The 23,196-nt window shown below is 37.1% G+C and overlaps 1 protein-coding gene across 2 annotated transcripts in view; it reads right to left on the bottom strand.

Moving 5' to 3' along the window:
• The window catches only part of LOC149553285 (heat shock 70 kDa protein 14-like), a 79,442-nt gene extending 56,582 nt beyond the window's left edge, over window positions 1–22,860 (bottom strand). Inside the window, exons 1-3 of one of the 2 annotated variants that reach the window (XM_089788758.1) lie at window positions 22,663–22,860; window positions 21,192–22,557; window positions 4,473–4,706 (exon numbers count right to left, since the gene is read on the bottom strand). In XM_089788758.1, the coding sequence (XP_089644884.1) occupies window positions 4,473–4,706; window positions 21,192–22,367 (1,410 nt within the window). In that variant the 5' untranslated portion in view covers window positions 22,368–22,557; window positions 22,663–22,860. Of the gene's footprint in view, window positions 1–4,472; window positions 4,707–21,191; window positions 22,631–22,662 lie in introns of those variants that run through there. The other variant, XM_089788759.1, reaches the window with a different exon arrangement.
• Window positions 22,861–23,196: the final 336 nt, after the last annotated feature.

The following is a 23,196-nucleotide window of genomic DNA, read 5'->3' as shown; positions in this document are numbered from 1 at the left end:
ATGTCCACACATTTTCAAAGTTTCCAATTTTGCCCAAGGAGAGAGAATCCCTGCAATGATTATAGAATTATGATCTAACTCCATCGATTGTATTTGTTCAAAGCCTAAAGCCTTTCCACCAAATTCATTTTGTGCATATCCAATTCGAACATTAAGAACCCATCTCACTTTGTATAAACCATGCTTCGAACTGCCTTAATAAAAATAGTAACAACACATCTCTAACATCACCTATCTTACTATAAAGAGCAAGTCCCTCAAAACCAAAACAAAGACCTTTGAATAGAATTGTCTAAGAACATATGAAGGGTTTAAAGATGAAAAGCACCAACAGATGTCCTTTGAAGAGCCAAAAACTCGACAACAAGGTCCTCTAATCACCAGTGTTATACTACAAGGACCCACTAATAGGCTAAATCCATTAACTTTGATGCCTATTCAAAATGGGTACAATGCATGCTTCCATTTTTGTACACATGTCCACACATTTTCAAAGTTTCCAATTTTGTCCATGGAGAGAGGATCTTGGCAATGGTTATAGAATTATAATCTATCTCCATCAATTGTATTTGTTCAAAGCCTAAAGCCTTTCCACCAAATTCATTTTGTGCATATCCAATTTGGACATTCCCATATTGTGTAATCTGCAAACATATTTGCATGTTGTTTAGGGCTAGCTCATTATTTGTCGAAAAGAAATGGCACTTCAAAGATAGATTCCCAATGTCTTTCCAAACATCGAAGAATTTCCAATGTTTCACTCCCACTTGTGAGACATATAGCTTCAGTAACACTCTTAATTGGTCTCTTAGATCTAGCATGTTTGGTCAATCCAAGAATTGAAACAGATGAAATTCCACGTGGTCCCTAACATTCACTCCATTGCCGCGACTCCAAGTCATCCATGAAAGACTTCATTTTCTCCCACTTATTCATAAATGAAAATTTGGCATGTTAACCACTAACACATCTCTTATATTTAGATATGCCTTCTTTTTGGATTATAATTAAAATGATTTTTTTATTTTTCTATTTGACCACTTTGAGAATTCTAGTAGCTGTCTTGAAGTGGACCCGAACAATTTGCTTCCTAAAATAATTTGAAACACTGATTTCAATATATCCCAACTCCGGAAACAAAATGGGTCATCTTCCATTTTCAATCCCTAATCATTACATCCAGACCCCATAACTGAGTAAACCGTCTGTGAAACAACCCTAGTAAAAATATAAAATCTGACATTGAAGTGCTTTGAAGTTCACTGAATATGTGTACCAACGGGATCTGCTTGATTCCACCCTTCTGCAAGTTATTAATTATCAAAAATGGTTATTCAGAAATAATTCTGAAAATGCATGCTCAGACCTCAGCAAATTGCATTTGGGTTGAGTCTTATAAAAAGTATCAAACCGGATCATGAATTTCTATAATATTGCACAGGGGTTATGGACATATAAAAATTGCCAAGATCAATTTGGTTGATTAATAATAAATCCAGTTGGAGAATTTATTTTTCAAAGTAGGACTTTCAACTGATTTTGACACTGCAAAAAACAAGTTAGCATAAATTGCATTTGGTTTTGGCTTGAGAAAAATATCAAATGAATTCTTGGAGCTTTACATGTAATGGACACAAGGGTTTGTTGCTGTTAGGGAAATTACAGGGAACAGTCAATTTGAGAGGAAACACAAGGTATTGGAATATTGATCTTCAAAGGGAGCCACTTATGCACATTAGTCAGTGTGCAAAGCAATGAATCTTTTAGGGTATAAAAAATGAGTATATTAAACATTGATAACAGAAATCTGTAACTTGGTACATATGCTCTGTTATTACATATAAATGTTCCTGCCAAGCCACATGTGATGACGATCACCCGATTTTGAATTATAGTCCTCCAAAGTTGGTCTCGAGTATAGATGTTGTGTATGTTATCACTTTTTTTTCCTCCCAACCCACTTCACTGTAAAACAATTCATGAAGTAAATATCCACCTAAAATTCTCCACTCTTTGCCCCCATATCCTGCATGAAGAACATGCAAATCCTTCTCCTACAGATTGTGAAATTTCTTGTCCACCAACAATGCTTCTTTCTACAAGAATAAGACCCTGAGTTTATATCTATAACAGATTCCACTGGGGTGTTTTGCTTCATCTAAATATAAAAGCTCTCTTTGTAAACACTATTTCCTGGAGGCATGGTGACATGATTTGTTGCTTTTGTTTCCTTATCCTGCATACTCTGAATGAAGAGTTTGATATGAGTGTCCTTTGAGGATTTAATCACCTTGAAAATTTTCTGCTCTGTCTTCATGTGACATTTACCGCTTCTTCTATTTCCTATACTGATACCTCGTTTCCCACTCACTTTTAGACATGCAGTACAAATGTGCTTCTTTATTCGTGAGCTTTCCACGTGCTAAAAAGATTGCAGCTCTGGTGCCACCGTATTGACCCTTACTCAAACATATAGAAAAAATTTAGGAACCTAGTCTAAACACAGAAATAGACCTAGAATCCAGTTTTTAGCAGCCTCATCTAAACACAGGGAAATAGACCTAGAAAGGGTTCTAACAATAATAACTAAAATATTATGATTTCCTTTGTTATTTCATTTTTTTCCATTCATATTATAAATATTACTGCTAATTTAACTTTATACTTCATTACTATGCATACCCAGCACATTCATTTGATTCCTTGAAGCCTCTAGAATCTGCAAACATGCAAACTGAACTATAAATCTTTATGCACTAGCCTGTACTACTGTCGCCTTGCAACATTTTCTTGTAGCTGAGGCTTTTTGTCCTCAGTGGTTGCTGTAGAAACACCTTCAAGTTTTCGTCCCAGGCGCCCAAGTGCTGTAGCTGCATCACTTTTAAAATGAAAAGTTTTTGGTTTGTGTCTACAACAATACCCTTTTCCTTCCTTTCCAGCATTTCTTATAGTCTCCAACATATGTGATCCTAAATCAAATGAAGTAAATATCTTATTCAGTGGTATTGAATTGACAATACCAATCTCCACACAATCTGGCAGTTTCCTAACCAAGCACTAATTCATATGCCGATAAAGACTACAGGTTTGTACAGTTTCGAAATTGATACAAATGCAGCAACCCTTACTTTAATATACAACCACCAAACTGCTTTTATAGGATCAGTTTCCACAACTGATTGAAAGCCCTGCCCCTATCTACCAAGGACTTAATCAAAATTTAGTCCTCTCTAACTGACAACCAATTCAGTCTTTGTGGATGAAAATAGCCTTCTACTTGAGATGTCTGAGAATTGGCAACTTTTTTATTCTCATTGTCATCATAAACAGTAAGCACAAACTATAAATCACCAAAAAAAATTGTCATTGACCCTATACAATTTTCCCATATGTTCGTTCCTCATGAGGAAATAATCCTAACCAAACCAAGTTCCACCGGTATATAAGGTTATGAAAAATCTTTCCAAAGACGTCAGTATAAAAAGATCAATGATTGTTATACTAAAGAGGATAAAGAGAGAAAACACGAATGTTGATTGCATTTAATCAAAGACGATCTGTCATGCTCCCTTGCATTATGTCAATAAGAATGCTCAAAGTCTTATTATCTACCATTATTAAGAGTTCTTACTAATAGATTTTTAGCCAAACCTAATGCAATCCATTACAATATTTAAAAAAATTGTTATTCTTTCTCCAGGTTCTACATTTAATGCAGCATAGATCTCAAAGTGTGCTATCAGCTCAAGAGTTTAACAGGAATAAGAAATAACAATTATCAAAAGCTGCACGGATCAGTTTGCAAACTTCTAGAGTACACGTCTTCGAATACAAAACCAATATGTAACATAGGGTCCACTCTTGTCCAAAATTGATACTATATCTCAATTCTCAAATAATGAAAACAAAAGAACAAAATGTTTATATTGCTCCTCAGTGCACATAGAAAGAAAGCACCACTAAATTGAGCATACAGAAGCACACAAATTTTAGGAGCAAGATCAGACACTAGAAGACAGGAAAAGATGATGGCAGAATCTAAATGAAAATTGTAAAGCTTTCAGATGTGGTGACTAGTTTAAAGTTTAAACATATAATTATCTGTTGATTTCAAAAACAAATCCTTTCTAACCAGAGATAGATGTATATTAACCACCGTTTCAATTTCAAAAGAGAATTGCTAAATAAAACTGGAAAATGGGAAAAGCAATCTGAGAGAAAATTTACAGAAATTTTAGGAGCAAGATCAGACACTAGAAGACAGGAAAAGATGATGGCAGAATCTAAATGAAAATTGTAAAGCTTTCAGATGTGGTGACTAGTTTAAAGTTTAAACATATAATTATCTGTTGATTTCAAAAACAAATCCTTTCTAACCAGAGATAGATGTATATTAACCACTGTTTCAATTTCAAAAGAGAATTGCTAAATAAAACTGGAAAATGGGAAAAGCAATCTGACAGAAAATTTACAGTGAAGGTGCTAATCTTCTGAGGGGTTCCTGGAGGTAAATCCCTTGTATCAGCATAAACAGCATCAATCGTGAAGGTGCCACTCCTATAAATAGCTAGCATTTTTGTACTGGGTATTGGATTACCCTTTGGAAATAAGACACTATCAGTTTGTGTTGGCGCACTCCCTTCATCTGCCTCTGAGCCATGACTTTGCCAGCATAAAGCAACAGAAAAAGGAAAAGAGTCTTGAACCTGCATAAATATGTTACATGGATAAGCACACAAACTAAAACCAGATATTTACACACATCATAAACATGACAAACCAATTCAAAGAAGTCCAGAATGAGGGGAAGTACATGTAAGAAAACAACCAATAACTTTGTACCATTATAGATAAACTTTACCATGATAGTTAAAGAAGGGATTAATAATAATAGCAATTCCGAACACAAAAAATTCTAGATTTTTATTTAATTATGTTTGCTAATTGTTGCGCAATGAACAATTACAGAGAGCTCAAACAACTACTAAATTAGGAGTTCATAAACTTAGCAAGCAAAATAAAGGAATGTAAGAATATACACACACATACATATACAGTTATAGTTATATGCACATATGCATGTATATATACCAGTGAATTTTGAATATACAAAACTCTAGCCATATTGCCACTCAATTTGAGGTCGCCCAAAAACACTGCTGAGGAGTTTGGACGAGAATGAAATGCCTACCCACTGTCCCCCAACCATTGCCCATAAATTGGAGTGTCCTAGGAACATTTCCCGTTTCAGAAGACAATGTGGGAACTCCCATCTATCCACATGACAGCAAGGGGACACCTTGGTGTTGTTCAACTGTCCCAAGGAAGGCTGGGAATCCCCTCACACCAGTAGGCAACTCAATCATTTTTAAACACTTCAAATAAGAACTACGCCTTCTTGCGTAATCTCTCATCCACCATTAAGCAGATTCATTTGTCCCTCTTACATGCAATTCAAGAAAAATTCAGCAAAAACTTAAATAAGAACTAATCCTTCTTGCATTACTTTTAGTTTTCATCTACCATTGAGCAGATCCCTTTGTCAACCTTATCGTGTGTGTTCATTATCAGCAAAACTCTGTCAGCAACATAACAAGTTCGCACAGTGCCAAGAACAATAACAACAATGCTGACTCATTCAAAGTCAATGGCAAATATGAAGCCATGTTGGACGGCGAAATAAATGAAGGCAATACAATGCCAAAGAACTCAGGAAAGGAGGAAATAGAGTAACCACCATGAATAAGTGTCATCACAAATAATCTCTCAAACTGAAAACTGAAGGAACAGAAGGTCGAACAGGAGGATAGAGGACCAACAACTTTAAAAGTAGCAACAGAGTAAAACAGCACAGGTACCACGATCTCTGTCGCAGCTATAAAATTCAACAATTTCGACAAGCAACCTTTCTTTTTACTGCACAACGGCTGGAATCGATCCATCGCCTTAATTGGAAATTTTAGTCAATGTTGTCCTTGTCCTTTCATTGCACGTAGGAATACCAAGCCAAGCATGCATTCACACAAGGAAGATGAAAACAAATCAACCCACTCCCTCCACCATTTAATCATATTCAATGCCCACAAAATGTACCCAAGAAAACCCGCCAGGGTTGGAAAGCCACAGGAAATCAGCATAAGACATGACAAGTCCAGCAGCTTTCCAAAAAAGAAAGTCCTATCACCTAAATTATTAAAAGATAAAAGGTTCACATGACCAACCAAGGCTACGGGTCTAACAATTTAGAGCCGACTCACTAGTCAAGGGTTAAAAAGGTCAATCCAATGAACAGATATAAACAGAAAAGATATATAGAGAACGGAGAACAAGGACAAAGGGAGTGGGTTTGAAACACAATTCAACAGCAGAGATAATTAAGTGATAGCAGAAGTTTAATTGTCTACATCTGCCTGAGATTAGGCAACAGTTATCTAAATAAAGAACACATCAATCGAGGCGAAATATAGAGCATCACTAAAAGAATAGTATTCAGATTTTTTGGAGCAGACTGTGGAGATGAAAAAGAGCAGACTTCAGATATACACACAGCTGTTGACATTCTATCCATAAATTTGTATAAGCCTTAAATTGTTATATACATTTGATCTGCCTATTTGCACTAAAAGATAATAATGCAATCTGCCTACATGAAATTATCAGTTAAGGTACATTTAAAACGCCTATATGCAATACAATCAATCTTGTAATATGCATTAGTAATTGTTGACTGCAGTACGACTAATACTTAAATCATGTCTCTAAATATATGCGTGTATATAATCAGCAATCAATCACATATGAGTTGAAGGAAGTAAGATAGGGAGATGCAGTTTACCAGCTCCTCTGAACTAACTACCCCACCCCAAGGGATGGAATCGAACATAGTTGTATATTCCTGCCTCAGGTGGGTTGAAAGGCATTTTTGTTTACCTGAGGGATGGAATTGGTCTGTCATGTCCCCAGCTCAAAGCAAGACAACTAACGGCAATTGATTGTCCTTTCCTTGGATTACCCAAGAGGAAGAGGACGTAGAGCATCATTGTTTAAGAAATGATGTCCTTGACTTGTTCTAAATTCTAATTTTATGTTGAGTGCATGTCTTTTGACGCAATTGAAGAGCGCTTAAGTTATTTCTAAGTGAACTTAAGTTATTATAAGTTAGGCACATCTTTTTAGGCAACTTAAGAGATGCCTAGCCAAGGAACTTATGTTATCCCTTCTTTTATGTGCTTAAGTGACTTAATAAAACATGACAAAAAGTCAAGGTGGGCCCCAGCTTTAAAAAGTTTCACTGGGGCATGCATCAGGTTTTTGTTTTGGAGTGTTGGATTAAGAAGTGGAAAATCAAGAGTAGAGATTGATTCATCATTTTAGAAGGTGCTACACCCAAGGGGCTCATTTAATGTTCATTGTGTGATGAAGATTTCTGCTTATTGCTGCTGCAACTTGGATTAAGGATTCAAACCTTTAGTATCCCTGATTTTGGTGAGACATATGGGTTCTCCCTAATCAGAAGGGTGTGATTTGGTAGAAGAACTACAGTTGGTGATACCCTAGCAGTAGCACATTGCTAATTCTGGTTTGCAAGTGTTCATCAGGTTTAGAGGCCAAATTAAGGACAATATTAGTGCTGGAGACTCAAATCTGGGAACATTCACCACCGCAAATCATCTATATCTGAGTTTTCTATAGATGATGGTTAAAGAGCATCAATTTCAGACTTAATGTCGGTCGATTTGGGAGCCTATCACCACCACTTTTGGAATGTCAACTAGGGTTAGTAAATGTTCTGACCCAAATCTAAAATATTTTGGTATGTTATCTGCATCATATTGTTTGATGGAAATGACTAATTCATGGTTTTGAAAATTCTGGGCAGAAGTAAGGTATTTGGTTGAATTCTCCTAAGTTCTGAAATAATCTAAAATCCATATTTTGTTTAGCTGCAAAAATCAGATCTCAAATATTGACCAGAATTCTGGTTTTGTCGTCAAGATATTTATATGCAAATAAATTTCAGATTTATGACCTAGTTTGTAATAGTTTTTATTATCAGACTTGCCCTAGCTTTACATAAATTATTGATGTTTTTGTAGCTTTTGTCGGATAAATCCAATGAGACGCAACTATTGAAGATACATATATATATTTACTTTTAGCGTATAAGAGATATGATATATGTACTTAACATATATAAATTATTATGTAATGCTGAAGAAAATGTTATAATGATCCAAGAGATATTATGTACATATATATAGACACACACAGTCATAAATAATTGTCATTATATTAATCATATAATAATCAAGTTGACTGACTGCTTGTTAATCAAAACGATCAACCATTATTATCGGCAGTGTTAATTATATTTTGAATATCGTGGAAGTCATGTCCACGATGGAGTCCCGATCCATTGTGGACATGACTCCACATTCATATATATATATTGAGACCTGCCATGTCTTAACATCATCGAACATATAATTACATCCAGTCTTCAGTCGTTATTCATTCCAGAATAAATTCACTATCATTACTGATCTGATATTATCAGTCACAGCAGATTATACTAATTATTGAAAGAAGATAATTAAGTTAAAGAAGTATATTAAATCAACCAAAGTATTTCTTCTCAATATGTATAAATCTGATCACCAGATTTAACATGGTATCAGAGCCTAGTTGCAATCAGGACACCAGATCAGGGATCAGGGATCTGGTTCATACAGAGAGTATGAACAAAGCAGAAGACAAGTAACAATCAGCGCATAAAGACAGAGATAATCAGCTTGAGAAGCCAGAGATAATTCTAGAATAAATTAATCGCATGGGAGTATAGAACAAGATGTGCTCAAAGCTAATGATAAGGAAGGGAGTAGACGACAACATCCTTCAAGCATTACAGCATTGATAATCATTGGAAAGTGGTTTGGCATTTCTATTGCAAAATGAGAGTATCAATCAGTGCCACTGTGTATCTCTTAAACAAGAAATATACCTCCTTAAATACAAACTGTGATATCTATCATTACAAGTGCCACTGAATAATAGGAGACATGAATAATTTGTGAGTATTGTTATGAGCCAAACTTAAGATGGATAAGTATTTAGCATTGAAGAATCACTAATGACACGGTCAAATAGACACGCACGTAGCACTAAACTAATCTTTGAAATCAAGACAAACTAACACATCAGATTTTGATAAGTAGGAGATAATTTCCACAGCAAGTCAAATTGTGATATTGCTATCAGGATTTAACTGTGTGATTTTTGAGTCAAACTCATTGACCCATGTTTCATGAGTAGTGATTCAACATGAATCCATCTCTCATGAGAATAAATGGAACACTTAGCACATCAGATTTTGTCAGGTCTATTGAGCATAGCTAGCATCAGCTATTTGTATAGACAGAGAAAATATAATGCTTTCAATTACTGAGGTTATGTCTAATGTATATCAAGCAGATAAAGACTCCTAACATGATCAAGTCCATGAGAGACAAGAATATAGAATTACTGTTTAATCGCAGTGATCATATCAGATATTAATATCACTTCATGGAGGGCCACGAATTTAATAAGTCAGTAAACAAACAAATCATCACAAAAAGAGTGACGTTATTTTCAAACTGATATTTAGCAAAGTTGAAAGGACCTATTACATGAGCAGTGGATAGCAAGAGACAAAGATTTTTTAAAGGGATCTAGAAGAAGTGAGCAACTCTGCAAAAACAAGCACCCCTATACATGTCAGCAACAAGGAAATACACTTCTCAGAAGCATGATAGTTAAGAATGATCAGAGACAGCTGTATCGCACATGAATTCAGTTCCTCTGTAGGGGGTCAAGAGTAAGACTTCTTTAAAGGCAATATTGAAGATATATCAATATCAGAATTGTTAGTCAGATGAATTAATATTTACACAAAGACATGATTGTTATATCTATTCTCAGTCCATAGCGAATACATTTCACAAATAAAGGAGCAAATAGAGACGAGCTCCCTAAAATTGAGAAATTGGGAATAAGCTTAAGTCATCCTGCCAAGGGCCATCACAGTTGTGACTGCATCAGAGCTGAATCTGGAACTCGCCCCTGGCTCTCTCGGAGGTTGTGTTACGTCTTATGAGAAACTTATCGTCACAATTAGTGAAAGAATAAAGGGGGCACAAGGATTTAACATTAGTGACAAGTCAATGAATCCAACAGTTCCACTATTTTTACAACGTGGAAGCAGATAGTGATTTCTAGACAAGGTCACTGTGATATTTGTTGTGCAATCTGTTTTGAGCCAACAACCTTTGGTTTCAGAAGCTTGAAAAGTTGTGACTGCTTGAGCACGACAATATTTTTTGAGGGATTGTTGTGCGTAAGCTTGCTGTTGCTCCATCTCCAAAACACATTGCTCTGAGCACTTAGCAAATATTGCATGGTGAAGTGCTGCAGTTTATTATCTGAGTTATATGGCAAGCTATCATAGCCATCGAAGGCAGTGATCGATAATACTAGTATCAAACTGTCCTTCCTTGTGTAGCTTGGAAAGGGGAGACAATTTGTACATTTAGAATATAGTTGTTCTAAGTGATGGACAATAACATGGCCTATGAAGACCTCATAATCTATCATATAAAAGGATTAAATAATGACTGAGAACTCTACAAAATGGAATAAGTGGGAATTTTTACTTTGTGGTGAGGGGGAATAATAACCAATGTTCTATTCCCATTGTTCGGCAAATGCGTATATGGAAACATTTTTGTTGCATATGGGCCCTCATTGGAGCAACTTGTATCAAGGATGTTGATGTGCAGATAAGTAATTATTATCCCTAGATATTACATTTATCTACTCATTGTAGTCTCTCTCTTATTTGTATTTCTATACATACTATTAAGAGCTATTTGCCTTGATCTTTTCCTTTGTCTCTGGGGATGTTCTTGCAGAAAAAGAAGATTGGTACATTAGCCATGCTACCAAATATTGTGTAAGATTCAATCTTAGAATAGTAGCTCCAAAGAAGTTTTGATCTAGGATTCATTAGTCATCTGATGATCATGGTAGATAAAGTAAGGATCTTAAAGCAAGATATCCTTCTATATCAAGAGGGAGCCTGACATTTCATTAGAGGAAACGCTGGACGAAGAGGTCAAGAGGTTGATACATGTACTTAAGAGAACCACATTATCTTAGTATCTAATGTTGCCAAGCCTAAGAAAAAATCCACAATTTAGTACATTGACTCATGTTACTATGAATCAAGGTATGCTTCCATGAAAGAGGGAGCAAATAGAGGATATGTTTCAGTCAACTTTTAAGGATCTTGGTCATATTGATTCAAAGGGAGTAGACCATGTCGAGATAGATTCTCCAATGGTCAAGAAACTATAGCAGTCAAAGGTGTATGATTCATGAGATGCAGTTCTATATGTCCAGACTAAAAGGCCTTTATGCAAACGTCTAAACTGTAGATGGATACTTGGAATACTATTCATTCAGAGTATATTATCATTGAAGATCTAACAACTAATAGTTTCTCCAAGCCTTCTGCCAAAGTGATTTTTGTACATTATTGAAGACAAGCTTGGCGTTATGGATCAAAACCTTTGGTAAGAGGGTCCCTCTACATTAGTGTTTACTTGAGATGTACTTTAATGCATCCTTCTCTATGAGAGAGAAGATTGAGGTGAAAGCCTTTGTTCCACCCTCTGGATATGTTCATGGTGGATGTCATGTGAGTTACTACATGACTTTGAGGAAATATCGTGGAAGGTGATGACCTTTCGTTGATGTTTGTTTGTGGTTACTATAGTAAGGTGTTGATCTTACAAAAGTTTAACCTTCTATCATGATGGATATCATATGGTTGATGTCTAAGCAGATCATGATAGATTATATCTTGTAAATCAATAGCAATTGAGAGATAAATATCATCTAATAGATATCTATGTATTGTATTGGATAGATATATATCATGGTGGATTAACATTTGTAAACAACCCATGATTATAATGTTCCTATAGTAAGTATCATATAGTGATACGTGTGCACATACCTTATGAACATTTTGAGTATTTGATGAATATCATGCATCTTGATTTTTGGAGGCCATTACTCGAAGCACTTGATGAATATCATGCGACTTAATATAATGGGGCCATTACTCGTGATATCATAAGACAATATCATTTTAATGAATATCTTCTGATCAAAGATATCCATAATCATGTCATTATTGATATTACATTGAGGTAATATCAGATCATGTGTTTATCCTCCCTAGCTAAGAGGGAGCATTGATGTTTTTGTAGCTTCTATCAAATAAATTCTATGAGACAAAACTAGGGGAGATACATATATATATTTAGTATAAGATAAATTCTATGAAACCAAACTAGGGAAGATACACATATATATATTTAGTATATATGAAATATGACATATATACTTTAACACTTAAAATAATATATATATAATGTAATGCTGAAGAAATTAATATAATGATCCAAGAGATATTATGTGCATATACATAAACATATATATATACACACACAGTCATCAATAATTGTCATTATATTAATCACATAATAATCAGTTGACTGACTGCTTGTTAATCAAACTGACCGATCAACCATTATTATCAGCAGTGTTGGATGTATTTTGAAAATCGTGGTCACTCCACGATGGAGTCACGATCCATCGTGGACATGACATATATATACACACAGACACACACACAGAGACCTGCAATGTCTTAACATCATCTAACACATAATTACATCCAGTCTTCAGTTCTTATTCGTTGCAGGATAAATTCACTATCATTAATGATCTAATATTGTCAGTCACAGCAGATTATAATAATTATTTAAAGAAGATAATTAAGTTGAACAAATATATTAAATCAACCAAATTATTTCTTTTCAATATATATAAATCTGATCACCAAACTTAACAAAATGGTTGTTTTCTTTTTAGCATCCCGTTGGGGAAATTATAGATAGATATTAATGCATTTGATCTGCCTACATGAAACTATCAATAAGAATACATTTGATCTGCCTGTATGCAATACAATCAATCTTGTCATATGCATTACTAATTATTGCTTGCAGTAGGATTAATACTTGAATCATGTGTCTAAATATATGCATGTATATATTTGGCAATCAATCACATATGAGTTGAAGGAAGTAAGATAGGGAGATACAGTTTACCAGCTCCTCTGCGCTATGTACACCACCCCAAGGGATGGAATTGGTCATAGTTGGATATTCCTGCCTCATGTGGCTCTAGAGGCAATTTTGTTTACCCGAAGGGAGGGCATCGGTCATTTTTGGACATTTCTGCAGCTTGTGGGATGCCCCAAAGGGATGGAACTGGTCATAGTTGGATTGTGCAGTTTATTGGCACTCTCTTGAAGCTCCTACTATAATGGGCAGCTCTGATACCACTCTAATGAGCACCTTAGAAATGCCCAAAAACCGAACCAATTGTTGTTAAAGCAAACTAAAGATGGAACCGATGCTGAAATTATATCGATTCTCAAAATGTTGAAATCAAGTATAAAGCAATGAATTCCAAAGGCCAAACCCCAAGGGAATGACGTCTAGAATGTTACAAGAGAGGATAATGTCCTCTATTGCCAAGAAAGATATGTGATTCACACATCCAAGCTCCTGTCAAATGTCATTCACAAATATCCCATGCTCAACAATGAGGCTTTCACCCCTATTTATCCTTTTCCTTCACCCTTCTAGAAGGAACCATAACATTAATTAATTGCAAGTGCTAGAAGCTTCCCCCTTCCAATAATTAATGCACACTCTAGAAACTCCTCCCTTGCAATACAATAATTAAATGTACTTCTAGAAAATTAAATTACTCAAGGCTTCCGCCTTTCCAATAATTAATACACACTCTAGAAGCTTCTCCCTTGTAATATAATAATTAATTAAATATAAAGTCACCTTTTAATTTTTTATTTATTTAATGAATTTATAAGAAATTAATTTAATTTCCTCTTATGCTCCACTTAGACTTTGGAGAACGTGAAGGCTAAAAGATGGGGTCATTACAATCCGCCCTCCTTGAAATTGCTTGTCCTCAAGCAATCTCAGTCCTGTTTGCTGTAGCACCTGCTCACTCTCCCAAGTAGTATCTTCCTCCAGCAAATATCTCCATTTGACTAAATATTCTTTAATCAACCTGCTTTGCAGAGTCCTTTCTCTAGTATCCAGAATAGCCTCAGGAATTAATACGAGCTTTCCCTCCTCATCTAATGGTGGTAATTCTGCTCAAAGCACAACTCTCTAACCGATGGCTTTCTTAAGCCTTCACACATGAAACACATTATGTATCCGACTACCCTCTGGAAGCTCAATCTCGTAAGCAACCTTGCCCACCTTGCGAATCACTCTATAGGGACCATAAAACCTAAGCTTCAACTTCTCTGCTCTGCTTTTCTTGAGTGATGACTGTCTATATGGTTGTAGCCTCAGGTAAACCATATCCCCAACCTCAAAACTGCGCTCTATCCGGTGCTGGTCCGCATACAATTTCTACTGATTTTGGGCTTGTTGTATATTCTCCTTGAGCACCCTAAAAATATCCTGACTATCCTGCAAGAAGTATTTCACTTTCGGCACTCTACTATCCCCCAAAACCAGATCCATGAAACTAGGTGCTTCATAACCGTATAGTGCCATGAATGGAGTCATCTTGATGGACATATGATAAGTGGTGTTATAACAGTACTCTCCCATATGTAGCCATTTGACCCAAGCCCTCTGTTGTGCAGTCACATAGTTCCTCAAATATCCTTCCACCCATTTATTCACAATCTCTGTCTGCCCATCTGTCTGTGGATGATAACTAGTGCTAGGTGTAAGATCTGTACCACACAACCTAAACAATTCCTGCCAAAAAGTACTCATGAATTTATTGTCCCGATCACTGACAATGAAACTAGGTAGCCCATGTAACCTGAATATCTCTCAAAAGAAAAGATCGGCCACCTGTGCTACTGTGTAAGTGGATGGAATAGTAAAGAAGTGAGCAAACTTCGTCAACCGATCAACTATCACATAGATGCAATCTTTCCCTTGTACTCGTGGTAACCCGGTGATGAAGTCCATAGAAATACTTTCCCATTTCATATCCGGAATGGGCAAAGGCTGTAACAACCCTACAAGATATGTGTGCTCTCCCTTACTCTATTGGCAAATTGCACACTCCCTAACATGCTTCTGAACATCATCCTTGAGCCGTTTCCATGTAAACCGCTCATGGATCTGCCTGTAGGTCTTAAAGACCCCTAGATGTCCAGCTGTAGGTGCATCGTGAAAAGCCTTCAATATTACCTCCCTAAACTGTGATGAAGAAATCAAATATATCCTACCATGATACTTTATCAATCTATCCATCACCACATAACGATCATCATGTATGGTGCCTGCAACTACTCCAGAAGCCCAAGTGTCCCTCGCATACTCTTCTATGATCTTATTTCTCCAATCTCCTGTAATCTCAGCTAGAGCACAAATATGAGGTCTCCTGGATAAAGCATCTGCCACCACATTCTTCTTATATTTGACAAACTCAATGTCAAAGTCATAGGCCTATAACTTCGTAATCCACTTCTGTTGTCTATCATTCAAATCACATCGGTTCATGAAGTATTTGATGTTGTTGTGATCGGTTTTGATAACAAACTTTCCCCCAACTAGGTAGGACCGAAACTTAGCCAATGCATGCATTATAGCCAACATCTCTCGATCATAGATGGAGTAGCTCCTCTCCACTCAACGGAGCTTCCTGCTCTCAAAAACAATGGGATGCTTCTCCTACATCAAGACCGCCCCAATCCCACCTCCCGACGCATCACAATGAAGCTCAAATGGCTTTGTGAAATCTAGTAGAGCTAGTACTGGACATGATGACATCACCTTCTTGAAATGATTGAAGCTTCTCTGAGCTACCTCTGTCCATGTGAAGGCCCCTTTCCTGGTAAGGTTTGTCAAGGGTGCAACGATCTGTGAAAATCTTTTAACAAATCTCTTGTAAAATCTGCAAAGACCAAGGAATCCTTTAAGCTGTGTAAGATTCGTAGGAGTAGGCCAATCAACAATAGCCCTAATCTTTTCAAGATCTACCCGAACTCCATCAGCGTTGATGATATGCCTAAGGTATAGTAGCTCAGTGATCCCAAACTCGCACTTAGATTCCTTGGCATATAGTAACTCTTTCTCCAAAGTGGACAGCACCATCTCAAGATGTTGTAAATGCTCCTCCCAAGTCTTGCTAAAGACTAAAATGTCATTAAAGAAAATCAAGACAAATCTCCTAAGTTGCTCCCTGAATACCTGATTCATGCAACTTTGGAATGTAGCAAGGGCATTGGTTAACCCAAATAGCATAACCAAAAACTCGAAGTGGCCATAGTGACACCGAAAAGTTGTCTTCTCAATGTCCTCCTCCCTCATCCTGATCTGATGATACCTTGACCGTAGATCAATCTTTGCAAAAAAGCATGCACCATGTAACTCATCAATCAGCTCCTCTATTCATGGGATGGGATATCTGTTCTTAATGGCTTTCTTGTTTAATGCCCTGTAATCGATGCACATGCGCATTGTCCCATCCTTCTTCTTTACCAACACTACTGCTGAAGCAAAGGGGCTCTTACTAGGCCTGATATGCCCTATTTCCAACAACTCCTTAATTGCCTTTTCTATCTCATCCTTATGTTTCTTAGGATGATGATAGGGAGTAATCATGACTGGTTTGGCTCCCTTCTCGAGCTCAATAACATGCTCTATCCCCCTGTCAGGAGGAACCCCATGCGGAATCTCGCCAAATACCTTAATGTGCCTGTCAAGTATCTCCTGGATATCTGGTGGATGACTCTTCACCTGTGGCTCTTGTGAAGTTGGCATAGTGAAACATTCTGTTGCCCACTCTATGTTATTATGCCGAAAAAGTCTTTGCATTCTCCTCAGGGAAACTACTCTGCAACTCCCATCTGAAAGTCCTCTAAGTACAACAATTCTTCCCTCATGCTGAAACTTCATCTCCAATTTTGCTAGGTTAAGTGTGAACTCTACTAGCGAGGCCATTCATGCCATGCCAAGGATGACATCATAGTCTCTCATGTCTACCACATAGAACTCATCTTCCAATTCATAGCCATCTCCAAACCTGATGTGAAGATTAGATATCTTCTGAGTGCATAATAGTTTGTCACCATTAGCTACCATAACTCTAAATTCGGCATGCTCCTCGGTCTGTAGACCTCTTTTAGCTACCAATTGTGCATCTATAAAATTATGTGTAGCCCCAATGTCAATGAGTGAGATCACTTTTTGCCCTTGGATAGTACCTTTGACCTTAAATGTGATTTCCTTCTGAGCCCCAGTTAATCGTGCTAATGACTTCTCATCTTCAGGAATGCTGCTCTCCTCTGTAGTGCTATCCTCATATGAATCAGGGTGCTGATCCTCCCTCTATGATTGTGACTCTTCTACTAAGAAATATTCCATTTAATTTGCCTTAGCCTTGAGAGGACACTTGTGGGATAAATCGCAAGGCTCTCTACAGTGAAAACATAACTTCTTTCTTAAATCATTCAAGGTGTCATTATCCAACTTATCTGTTTTGGGCTGAGCATCCTTGTGAACAGGTTTTTTATCCTTCTCCTTGTCCTTTTTCACATAAGAAACCTTGTGCTGAAATCTGCTCCTAAATGAAGAAGGCGCTAAGTCACGAGCCTTTTTAGTGGCCTCCTGCAACATAGCTGGGTCATGCCCCTTGACCCAACCTCGTAAGGGTTCTGAGAGTCCATCCATAAACAACACTACTAACCTCCTCTCTGAAATATCAGTGACCAACACAGCTAACCTCTGAAACTCACTAATATACGTCTCAATTGATCCCCACTGCTTGAGTTGTGCCAAATCTTTAAACTATAATTCGGGATCCCTGGTATCAAATCTCTCTATGAGCTTCTTAGTGAACTCCTCGTAAGATGTGATCTAATTATGTCCTAAGGTTACCATGCCATGGTACCACCACTCATGTGCTGGTCCATCCAAGTGAATAGCTACATACTTTATAGCCTCCTCTTCAAGCATAGGATTCAGCTGCAAGTATGTATCCATCTTCTGCACCCAAGCTCGTGTGGTCATCTTCCCTAAAGCATCATAATAAGGTAAAGAAAGTTTCCCAACTTTCTTTCTCAGCTCAAGGTTTTGACTTCGTCCTCCTGATCTAGGCATGTGTCTCATCCTCAGGTCCAAGTAATCTCTACGAGAAATGTCCGCCTGAAACTCCGATCCACTAGCCTCCCAATCCCTCCTAAATTGATCCTGTAACTCTACAATCTGTGATTCATTAATCAGCTGAATTGGATCTCGGGGTGGGAAGGTGGGTAGAAGAGGTCTCGAGCTGGCTATTCGAGTTGAGCGTGCAACACGTCTAAAGTTATCAGCCTCATTTCCATTGTTGTCATGTCCATCATTAATGTTGTCTCAACCTCCATTATCATTGCCCCTATTATTGTTGTTTCCATTGTTGGCATCACCTAGATTAATATTGATGCCCATCTGTCTAGCTATTAACTGCAACATCATATCCATTCACCTATTCTGCTCCTGTTGCATCCACTGCCCCTCCTCCAATGTACCCAGTAACCTAAACATTACATTTTCCTGATCATCTCGGTCACCCATACTACTGTCTTGTTCAAAGAATATCTCCCCTGTGTCTGTATAACTGGATTGTATGTCCCTCTGCACGAATGAACTACCCTGTTTGTTCTGCAAGTTTGAACTCCTACTTTGTCTTGCTCTGGTATTGCGAAAATTATAAAGCCCTTGTTGCATGCTCAAACATAGATGCTGAAGATCTTCACAAGATGGCAAGACTTGTAGCTCTGATACCACTATAATGAATAGCTACTGGTTATAACTTTGTGAAACACTAAGCAAGCTCTGATACCACTGTAATGAGCACCCTAGAAATGCCCAAAAAACCGAACCAATTGTTGTTAAAGCAAACTGAAGATGGAACCGATGCTGAAATTATATTGATTCTCAAAATGTTGAAATCAAGTACAAAGCAATGAATTCCAAAGGCCAAACCCCAAGGGAATGACGTTTAGAATGTTACAAGAGAGGATGAACGTCCTTTATTGCCAAGAAAGATATGTGATTCACACATCCAAGCTCTTATCAAATGTCATTCACAAAAATCCCATGCTCAACAATGAGGCTTTCACCCCTATTTATCCTTTTCCTTCACCCTTCTAGAAGGAACCATAACATTAATTAATTGCAAGTGCTAGAAGCTTCCCCCTTCCAATAATTAATGCACTCTCTAGAAACTCCTCCCTTGCAATACAATAATTAAATGTGCTTCTAGAAAATTAAATTACTAGAGGCTTCCGCCTTTCCAATAATTAATACACACTCTAAAAGCTTCTCCCTTTTAATATAATAATTAAATTAATTAAATATAAAGTTACCTTTTAATTTTTAATTTATTTAATGAATTTATAAGAAATTAATTTAATTTCCTCTTATGCTTCACTTAGACTTTGGAGAACGTGAAGGCTAAAAGATGGGGTCATTACACCTACCTAGATGAACTCAGGATTGGTTATGTGATGATAAACTTAGGATTGGTTATGTGATGATAAACCCCAAGTTGGGGACATTACAAAGGAACTCCATCAACATGATTAGTTATATTGTATGATTGAGTTAATGTTCCTAACTCTAGTAGGCAAGATATGTTTTATGGATTATGTTGGAATTGTAATTTTGGGCAAAAGCTAAGGCGTTGGAAAAAGGGAGTTATGCTGGCTTGGAATCCCATCACACGATCATTTTTTAACACTTTAAAGAAGAACTAAGTCTTTTTGTGTGAATTTTATTCTGTGATTGAGCAGATCTCTTTATCTCTGTTACATGCAACTCAATACTTTGCCTCTTACAATGTATGCTCGCTTATTTAACACTAAAGACTTTCATCACAGACAAGGATTTAAATTTCCCTTTCACTACGATGTTAAGCTCATTAATAATGAAATATATACAGCACAGTGAGCTCTTCAACACCCATGCCGAGAATTATAACAAATTTACAATAATTGCAACAGCACAAGCTGAGCAACTCGAAATGCAAATAGCAGTTTAAAGACTTTAGTTTACTTAGCACAATGACTATAAGTTAACAGCATCTGAGGACCTAAGCAACCTGCATGTGATGTCAATGGACACTGCTAAGTACTATATTAAATTTCAATTACTACAGTATATTATAATTTGATTGCAATTCCTTCTCATTTTATTGATTAATTTTCTGAAGTACTACATTGTACTTGCACTTGCATCCCCTGTCAATCAACTGCATCCCAATTTTTTATCCATAGTCCCCCACGCTTGCATCCTCCGGTTCCAAACCCTGAGTATAATGGCAAATAACTCTTGTCAAGTTTGACAAATTATTAAAGAACAGAAAATATCCCAGAGTCAATTTTCACTGACACTGATGCTCAAGGGTCTTCCCATAAACTTGCTGGAGACGCTACTCAAATAACTTGCAGGACTTTGAGAAAATATAGTGGGCTTGTCCGTCTACAAAGCTGGGTTCATGAGTTGAGCACATTAAATTTTTAGTTAACTCAGACCAGTGATCAAATGATACATACAGATGATGCAATTACGGACACGATAGCTACTCAATATGGTGGTACCTATGTTTCGTGCATGAGGACAGAATGCTTGATTAGACTTGCTAGCATTTGTTTGTCGGAATTTATGCTATGGAGACTAGCACCATCGAGGCTATTTTCTCTTTTTTGGATATACACAGCTTCAGGATGTACATTACGTTTTTATATAAACATCTCTTAATTGCACTCCTTGGCCCCGTTCATCTTAAGGGTGCGCCACTCAACTTTTTAAATCTTGTGACAAGTTTCTGTCCAGAAATTTAGATAAAACCATAGACAAGATATGAATACAAGTAAAAAGGATAAAATCGTAGACGAGATTCAAATTCAAAATACATGCAAGCAGGCAGAGAAACAAAATTCAACACACTGATTTAAATGTTATGGTGCCTATCAATCACTCATCTACAATAATGAAGTTGTCTTAGCTCGGGCCAATTCGTTTCCTGCGTACCTCAAATTCACGAACCCTAAAAGTAGGGCTGAGCATAGCACACTGAAGAGCACAACCTCGGGCAATGCACTCGCTGGCGTTCAGAGTTCTACTCAATTCCCTCTTGAAAAACCCACTCAACACCCTCATAATTGCCGGAATTCTTGAACCGGATCCCACTACCTCCACTGCATATATCTTATCCAAGTTCAACTGAGCCTCCTCCAAAGCCCTCCGGCAGGGCACCTTGATCCTCTCCAACAAGTTAAACGAAAGCCTCTCAAAATCCTCCCTTCTGATAAACCCTCGCACATCCTTCTCGTCCATTAAGCACTCAATATTAAGCGGCGCCTCTGCGTTTGCACTGAGAACCTTCTTCAGCTTCTCACAAGCAGCACGAAGCCTCAAGCTCGCCCGAAGATTATTAGTAACATCAATTTGGTAATCTTCTTGAAATTTTTTGGCAAAATGATTGAAAAGAACCTCGTCAAAATCCCTGCCGCCTAAGCATCTGTCAAAGGCATGGCTGAGTATCTTTAATTGGCCCTTACTAAAGGCTGCAACGCTTACTTGCGTGTCAGAGTGCCCTACATCCACAAACACAACATTTATTTTCTCCGTTTCAGGCAAATCTGTTTTATAAATACCATAAGCAAGAGCGATAGCGGCAGACTCGTGCATTAGACGAAGAGGCTTAAGGTTAGCTATGGTAGCCGCATCTAAATACGCCCGCCGCTGCAATTCTGTAAAATAGGCCGGTATTCCGATCACACAGTCGGAAACCGCCGTGGTTTCCAAGCTCTTCATTGCAATTTGTTTCAAATTTGACAGAATCATACCGAGGATTTGTATCGGTGTGAATGTAATATTTTCTGCCATGTAATTAACATGTATTAGAACACCACCATCCAAGGGGGACTCTGAAGCCTTAAAAGGAAAGAGGCGGATGTCATTCTGTACCTCCGGATCAGAAAACTGCCTCCCAATGAGGCGTTTGATCTGTGATATAGTAGATTTGGGATTCATGGTGGCCGAGGCCACTGCTGCCGTTCCGAGAAACCGCTGTTTTTCGCCGAAACAGACCATGGCGGGGGTTTCTCGCTTCGATTCATCATTTAAAACCACGTCAATGCCACGCTGCTTTGCCACTGCTACAACGCAATTTTCATTGCCGATGTCCAGTCCAATGACACTCATTTTCAATCAAACTCAGAACAAGCTTAATGATAACTGAATTCAGACAAAGTTGGCAGTTTTATCCCGAAAACACAGCAACCTCGCAACTACGGTTCAAAATCCTTAGAAACTGGAATATTTTCCGAAATCTCGCGGCCAACACAATCAGCCCAAATTTTGGCAATTCGCCCGAATTTAGGCTCGCAATGACCTGGTCGATGCAAGGAATTGGAATTATTTGAAGAATTTCAAGGAAATGGGATGGGCTGATTCAGAGCACGGATCAATTTACAAAGAAGAGATGAGGTTTACTTACATTAAGAGAGATTCCGATGAAATAGGTCAGCAGTACAAATTCTCGGAACAAGAATTTTTTTTTTCGTCAATTGTTGTTTTCTGTCGATTGTTCCACTGTAAATCAAATCAAAAGAGACCCATAAACAGCGTGGTGTTTTTTCCCTTTCGTCTGTAGGGTGTCGAAATAAGTAGGCGTTCTTTATGCTGGCATCCCGACAAAAAAAAAGCTATGGATAATAAAGTATTAATAACTACTTTTGAAAAAGTACTTTTGTGAAAATTGTGAAATAGTTTATTAATTGAAAAGTACTATTCATCCAAAAAAAAAAAAAATTGTGAAATAACTATAGGCATTCAGTAATAAATATATTTTTAATCATTTTTATTTTTATTTTTTGTGTGAAAAATATATTTTATTGTCTATACTATTATTATAAATAAAATATATTATAATTAATAATTATCTATAATTATATTGACTTGAAGCTGAGATTATTGGTAGGGAAGAGTTTTTAAAACTAGGAATTGCATGTTTTTGAGCTTTGATAAAGTT

The sequence above is a fragment of the Cupressus sempervirens genome, chromosome 6 (assembly GCF_028749045.1).
Source record: "Cupressus sempervirens isolate cs-2001-9-10 chromosome 6, ASM2874904v1, whole genome shotgun sequence".
NCBI lineage: Eukaryota > Viridiplantae > Streptophyta > Pinopsida > Cupressales > Cupressaceae > Cupressus > Cupressus sempervirens.
Note: the sequence above shows the minus strand (reverse complement) of the source record. Positions and strands in the feature narration are given on the sequence as shown.